Genomic DNA, 7,831 nt, shown 5'->3' on the forward strand with positions numbered 1-7,831 from the left:
GTTTTAAATGTTAAGTAAGAATGATTCAGGGACGGATGTAGGAAATCACTGCCTGTCAGAAGATACTCCTATAGCAGTATAGAGTTTCTAAGGCTTATAGAAATCTTACTAATTTGCCATACTTTAGGGACAACTCCCTAAGTAACTCAGGGATTAGTTGCTTTGTTTTTTGTTTTGTTTTGTTTTGTTTTGTTTTTAGAGAGGGAGGGAGAGAGAGAGCTGGGGTGAGGGGGTTGGTGAAGAGAGGGAGTGGGAGAGAGAGAATCCTAAGCACACTCCGTGCTGAGCATGGAGCCAAACACGGGGCTCCATCTCATGACCCTGAGATCATGACCTGAGCAGAAAGCAAGAGTTGGAGGCTTAACCGCTTAACTAACTGAGCCACCAAGGTGCTTCTCAGTGACAAGTTGTATATAAATGCTATTATCTTCTAGTATCCCTTTAATCTGTACTTCCTCTTCATACTTTTTGTTCATCTTTTCCAGTGACTAGATTATTAATATTGAATCTCCTACCTGGAACAGGGACTCTTGGCATTTTTATAGAGAGTCTTTGCTTCTGGAAGAAATTGTTTCTGTCAATTTGCTTTTCCAAAATCTAACATGTATTTTAAATATATGAGAGTAGTTTTAATATTTACAATTTGATTGCAATTTGATTCAATTACGATTTGGTGAGAACTCCAGAAGTAAAAGCCTAGTCACAATGTTGTGTACACAAAAACTGTGGCATACAATGCCTGGGAAGTTAAAACTAGAGCTAGAATTTAAGACTAAAAATAATGCAAAGGAGTTGTCTTGTTGGGATTTAGAAGCCTATTTTTCAGTTTCCTCATAGCTGTCCTCACTTCTTGATTCCTTAAGGTATAAATTATTGGGTTCAGAATAGGAGTAAAGATGGTATAAAACACAGACAGGATCTTATCTATAAGGAAACTGTTTAGTGGCCACATATAGATGAAGATACATGGCCCAAAGAACATGACGACGACAATGAAATGAGCTGTGCAGGTAGAAAGGGCCTTATAAGATCCTTTTGAAGAATGATGCTTGATAGTAACCAGGACAATAACATAAGAATTGAATAAAAGCATAAAGCAGGATAAGGCAATTATGCCACTAGTTGAGATCATAAAGAGGCCCAGAACATAAGTATCCACACAAGCCAGCTGGAACACCACAGGAAGGTCACAGAAAAAGCTGTCTACTTCATTGGGACCACAGAATGGTAGTGTGAGAGCAAATATGACCTGGCTCATTGAATGCATGACTCCCACAACCCAGGAAGCCACCATGAGGGCAACACACACCCAGGGACTTATGATTGAAGCATAGCGGAGAGGCTTGCATATTGCAATATACCTATCAAGGGACATGGCCATAAGTAAAATTATTTCAGTACCAGTAAAAAGGTGTAGAAAAAATATCTGGGTGATACAGCCATCAAAGGAGATGGTTTTGTGTCCAGTGAGGTAATCTATAATCATCTTAGGGGTGGCAAAGGAAGCAAGTGACATATCAATGATGGAAAGGTTAGTAAGCAGGAAATACATAGGAGAGTGTAGGTGAGAGTCAGCTATAACCGTGATGACTATGAGGCTATTACCAACCATTGTTGCTACATAAAACAAGGAAAACACCATGAGGAAAAACAGCTGCAGTTCCCAGGAATTAGAGAGTCCCAGCAAAACAAATTCAGAAACAGACTTATTGGCCACATCCATTGTCCTGATGGATAGCTGAAAACCGATATAAAAAAAAAAAAAAAAGAAAGTATGATTCTATTTAAACAAAAGGTACAAGAATCCACTTTCATAGACTTTGGTTTCTCTATGAAAACTTATCTTTACTATTCTTTCCATCTTCATTGGTATGTTGGTTTGAAAGATAATTTTGGATATTAGAGATCATAGCAAAATACCACTAAAGTCATAGGTGTTGAAAATAACACTTTCTTTTTTGGTATTAAATAGCAATCAAACTGAGATTATATCATCCAGAAGGATCTACTTACCTACGTATTTGTCCATCTGTTCATCTATATAATCTTAAAGATAATAGCTAACATTAAGTAAGCACTTACTCTGGGATGACAATGTGTTAAACACACATACACACACACACACACACACACACACAATTTAGTCATTTAGAACTCATCCCTAAGAATATCCTTACTGAAAGAACATATAAAAGTTATGTCACAGGGCGCCTGGGTGGCTCAGTTGGTTAAGCGACTGCCTTCGGCTTAGGTCATGATCCTGGAGTCCCGGGATCGAGTCCCGCATCAGGCTCCCTGCTCAGCAGGGAGTCTGCTCCTCCCTCTGACCCTCCCCCCTCTCATGCTCTCTCTCTATCTCATTCTCTCTCTCAAATAAATAAATAAAAAATCTTTAAAAAAAAAGTTATATCACATATAAGTGACGTTATAGAAAGATTTCAATGAACGGTTGCAGAGCTTGTAAATTTCCAGAGATTTTTAATATATTCACAGATAAATTATCTCGTTGAACCCATCAGAAACAGAAAATAAGTAAGAATCCAATGTAAAAAGACTGCTTTATTACCAAGTTTACTACTATATAGTCATATAGCCCAGGGAAAGGCATTTAACTTTTCTTCATGGTTTCCTTTTGTTAAAGTATGAGTTTGTTCCTCTTACAAATATTTATAATCCTATGACTTAAAATTTTACCTTTGTCCCCTAAAGACTATATCACATCATTTTTAATGGAAAGAGCTCAAAGATTAAGTTCTTTAGTCTCTCCCTGTTTGAATTCTCCCTTCGTATCTGCCAACATATATAAACTGTTTTATTTATCTCAGCTCCAAGGAATAGGGTTAGGAGATTGGAAGTAGGAATGGTGGAGATTTAAAATCTTTCAGTAGAAATCATTTGTAAAACACTTAAGCTTACCAGATCTACAGTAGAATCAGGGCTTTAGGTTATTCAGTGTTAAGTAGGCTCTGATAGCATATAGGAGGTAATTTTAAATATAAATAAATGACCTAGTTGAATCATTAGTTGTTTAGGAACTTGGGGATTGACCAAGAAAACATCTTGCAATGGGATTCATTAAATAGCAAAGTTGGTGTTATTTGGTTCACAACAGGAATATATATCAAGAGTCTTTTGGGAATTTACAGTGATTATTTTCACCTGGACCAGAGAGATTCAGGGATTGGAAGTTGGAAAAGCCACCATTTAAGAGGTAGCCAGAAATATCAAATCAATGAGTTTTAATAAGCACTTCTGATTATCTAACCCTGTTCTAGAGGCAGCAGAGAATAAAATCCAAAAATATTCACCTCTGCTTCAAGTAATTTATTATTTGTTTGGAGATACTGAATACCCATCAGTAAAATAATTAATGAAAAAATACAGACAAATCTAATGTTCACACAATTCTCGGAGATCATGAGTGAATGGAATTTTAGATAAAGGAAAATTTATAATGTGCTTAATTAATCAAGAAAATGTTCTTGCAGAAGAAATATCATGAGCTTGACCTAGAATGAAAACTAAAATCTTGATTGGTAAGAGAAAAAAATGCACATGTGGAATAAAACAGTGCAAGTTATTTGCCGGAGCAAGATAACTGATTAGCATGTTGAAAGAAAAAAAAATGCAGTTGTCCTAAAAAGAAAAGCTTAATTAGAATATACTAATGTAAATAAATATGTCCACAATGTAATCTCAAGTGAAAAGCAAACTGAAGAATAATGTGTATTATATGATCTTGATTTTGTAAAATCAAACAATAACAAAGCAAACTAGGCTATTAAAAATTTGTTACCTCACAAAGAGAATGGAAGGGCAGGGAGATGATGCATTTTCTTATTTATATGTATTTGAATATTTTTCACTTCTTTCTATTTTTTACTGTTTTTTGTGTCAAAAACTTATACACAAGTATTCATAGCAGTACTATTCACAATAGCCAAAAGGTGGAAACATCTATCAACTGATAAATGAATGAACAAATGTGGTAGAGCCATGATTGCAATGGATTACTACTTAGCCATAATATGAAATGAAGTATGAAGAGTGATACATACTATAGCATGGATGAATCTTAAAAATATCCTCAGTGAAAAAAGTCTTTTAATATATGTGTGGGTGTGTGAGTGTGAAAGAACAGAACAAAATCACAGCAAAAGAGCTTAATTATAAATGGAGAAAAGCAATATGCCTGATAAAGGTTTCAAAGTAATGGTCATAAATATTCTCACTGGACTTGAGAAGAGAGTGGAGAATCTCAGAAAAATCTTCAACAAAGAGAAATGAAATATAAAAAAGAACAATCAGAGATGAAGAACTCAATAACTGAAATTAAAAATACACTAGAGTTGGGCGCCTGAGTGGCTCAGTTGGTTAAGCGACTGCCTTCGGCTCAGGTCATGATCCTGCAGTCCCAGGATGGAGTCCCACATCGGCCTCCCTGCTCAGCAGGGAGTCTGCTTCTCCCTGTGACCCTCCCCCTCTCATGCGCTCTCTCTCTATCTCATTCTCTCTCTCAAATAAAGTCTTTAAAAAAAAATACACTAGAGTGGGGCACTTGGTGACTCAGTTGGTTAAAGAGGCTGGCTCTTGATTTTGGCTCAGATCATGATCTCAGGGTCCTGGGATTGAGCCCCTCACTGGGCTCTACACTCAGCAGGGAGTCTGTTTGAGAATTCTCTCTCCCTCTGCCCCTGCCCCACTCATGCATGTGCTCTCTTTCAAATGAATAAATCTTAAAAAAAAAAAAACACTAAAGGGAATAAATACTAGGTGAGAGGAAACAGAAGAATGAATCAGTGAGCTGGTAGAGTAATGGAACGCAACCAAGGAGAACAGCAAAAAGAAAAAGTATAATAAAAAATGAGAGTAGGTCAAGGTAATTCAGCAACATTATCAAGCAAAATAACATTCACATTATGGGGATTCCAGAAGGAGAAGAAAGAGAAAAAGGGACAGAAAATTTATTTGAAGAAATAATAGCTGAAAACTTCCCTAATATGGGAAAGGACGCAGACATCCAGATCCAGGAGGCACAGACAGCCACCAACAAAATCAACCCAAGGAGGTCCACACCAAGGAACATAATCACTAAAATGGCAAATGGACTAAGTCCTGCAGTCGAAAGATGAAACATAAAAAAATAAAATAAAAACAAGACCCATCCATATACTGCCTACAGAGACTCATTTCAGACCAAAAGACACATGCAGATTGAAAGTGAAGGGATGTAGAAACATTTATCATTCAAATGGATATGAAAAGAAAGCTGGAGTAGCAATACTTCTATCAGACAAAATAGACTTTAAAACAAACACTGTAATAAGAGACAAAGAAGGATACTATATCATCATTAAGAGGACAATGCAATAAGAAGATATAATAACTGTAAATATTTATGTAACACAAAATGACAGCACCCAAATACATAAAACAGTTAATAACAAAGATAAACTAATTGATAGTAATACATTAATAGTAGGGAACTTTAACACTCTACTTATATCAATGGACAGATTATCCAAACAAAATCAACAAAGAAATAGTAGCTTTGAATGACACATTGGGCCAGATGGATTTAACAGATATATTCAAAATATTCATCCTAAAACAGCAGAATAAACATTCTTTTCAAGGGTACACAGAACATTCTCCAGAGTGGATCACATAGTAGGCCACAAAACAAAGTCTCAACAAATTCAGAAAGATTGAAATCATACCATGCATTTTTTTTCCATGCATCTTTTCTAACCACAGTGCTATGAAAGTAGAAATCAACCACAAGAAAAAATCTGGAAGGACCACAAATACATGGAGGTTAAATAATATGCTACTAAACAATGAATGGGTCAACCAAGAAATCATAGAACTCAAAAAGGACATGGAAACAAATGAAAATGAAAATACAATGGTCCAAAACCTTTGGGACACAGCAAAGTGGTTCTAAGGGGGAAGTTTATAGCATTACAGGCCTACCTCAAAAACCAAGAAAAATCTCAAATAAACAACCTAACCTGACACCAAAAGGAGCTGGAAAAAGAACAACAAATAAAACCTAAAACCAGGAGAAGGAAGGAAATAAAGATTAGAGCAGAAATAAATGATACAGAAACTTAAAAAAAAAAAAAAAAGGAACAAATCAATGAAACCAGGAGCTGGTTCTTTGAAAAAATTAATAAAATTGATAAACCTCAGGGTGCCTGGGTGGCTCAGTTGGTTAAGCATCTGCCTTTGGCTCAGGTCCTGACCTCAGGGTCCTGGGATCAAGCCCTGCGTTGGGCTTCCTGCTCAGCAGGGAGTCTGCTTCTCCCTCTCCCTCTGCCCCTCTCTCAGTTCATGCTTCCTCTCTCAAATAAATAAATAAAATCTTTTAAAAAATTGATAAACCTCTAGCAAGACTCATCAACAAAGAAAGAGAAAGTGCCCAAATAAACACAATCACAAATGACAGAGGAAAACTAACAATCAACACAACAGAAATATAAACTGTAAGAGAATATTATGAAAAACCATATGCCAACAAATTAGACAACGTAGAAGAAACAGATTAATTCCTAGAAACATATAACCTCCCAAAACTGAAGCAGGAAGAAATAAAAAATTTGAAGACTGATTACTAGCAAGGAGATTGAATCAGTATTCAAAAAACTTCCAACAAACTAGAGTTCAGGACCAGATGGCTTCATAGACAAATTCTACCAAATATTTAAAGAAGAGTTAATACATATTTCTTCTCAAACTATTCCAAAAAATCAAAGAGGAAGGAAAATTTCCAAATTCATTCTATGAGGCTAGTATCAACCTGATACCAAAACCAGATAAAGACACCACAAAAAAAGAGAACTACGGGCCAATATCTCTGATGAACATAGATGCAAAAAATCCTCCACAAAATATTAGCAAACCAAATCCAACAATACATTAAAAAAAAAAAAATCATTCACCACCATCAAGTGGGATTTATTTACAGGATTGCAAGGGTAGTTCACTATTTGCAAATCAACCAATGTGATACATCAATCATATCAATAAGAGAAGGGATAAAAACCATATGATCATTTCAATAGATGTAGAAAAAGCATTTGATGAAGTACAACATTCATTCATAATAAAAGCCCTCAAAAAAGTGGGTTTAGAGGAACATACCTCAACAGAATAAAGGCCATATATGGAAACCCCACAAGTAACATCTAACTCAGTTAAGGTCAGCAACAAGACAAGGATGTCCACTCCCATCACTTTTATTCAACATAGTAATGGAAGTCCTAGCCACAGCAGTCAGACAACAACAACAACAAATAAATATAAAGGCATCCAAATTGATATGGAAGATATAAAACTTTCACTATTTGCAGATGACATGATACTATTTATAGAAAATCTTCAAGACTCCAAAAAACCCCACCTAGGACTGATAAATGAATTCAGTAAGGTTGCATGATACAAAACCAATGTGCAGAAATCTGTTGCATTTTATACAGTAATAATAAAGCAGCAGAAAGAGAAATTAAGAAAACAACCCCATTTACAGTTGCAGCAAAAATAATAAAACACCTAGGAATAAACCTAACCAAAAAGGTGAAAGACCTGTACTCTGAAAACTATAAAACACTGATGAAAGAAATTCAAGATGACACAAAGAAATGAAAAGACATTTCATGCTCATGGATTAGAAGAACAAATTTTTTTACAATGTCTATATTACACAGGTGGAGGAGTTAAGCTGGTGGAGGAGTAGGAGGATCCCGAGTTTGTCCCTCAAACACAGCTTAGATAGGTATCAAATTATTCTGAACACCCAAGAAGTCAATTGGAGGTCTGAGAGAACAAA

The 7,831-nt window shown here is 35.7% G+C and overlaps 1 protein-coding gene across 1 annotated transcript; it reads right to left on the reverse strand.

The window, feature by feature from the left end:
• Nucleotides 1-772: 772 nt before the first annotated feature.
• Nucleotides 773-1,823, reverse strand: LOC118525950 (olfactory receptor 4K2). Its single transcript, XM_036076879.2, has one exon. The coding sequence runs from the start codon at nt 1,721-1,723 to the stop codon at nt 773-775; it is 951 nt and encodes a 316-aa protein (XP_035932772.1). The 5' UTR covers nt 1,724-1,823.
• Between the last annotated feature and the right edge of the window lie 6,008 nt (nt 1,824-7,831).

The sequence above is a fragment of the Halichoerus grypus genome, chromosome 8, assembly GCF_964656455.1.
Source record: "Halichoerus grypus chromosome 8, mHalGry1.hap1.1, whole genome shotgun sequence".
Lineage (NCBI taxonomy): Eukaryota > Metazoa > Chordata > Mammalia > Carnivora > Phocidae > Halichoerus > Halichoerus grypus.

Coding starts and splice junctions, on each gene's coding strand:
- LOC118525950 (XM_036076879.2), bottom strand. CDS start 1,723: ATGGATGTGGCCAATAAGTCTGTTTCTGAATTTGTTTTGCTGGGACTC.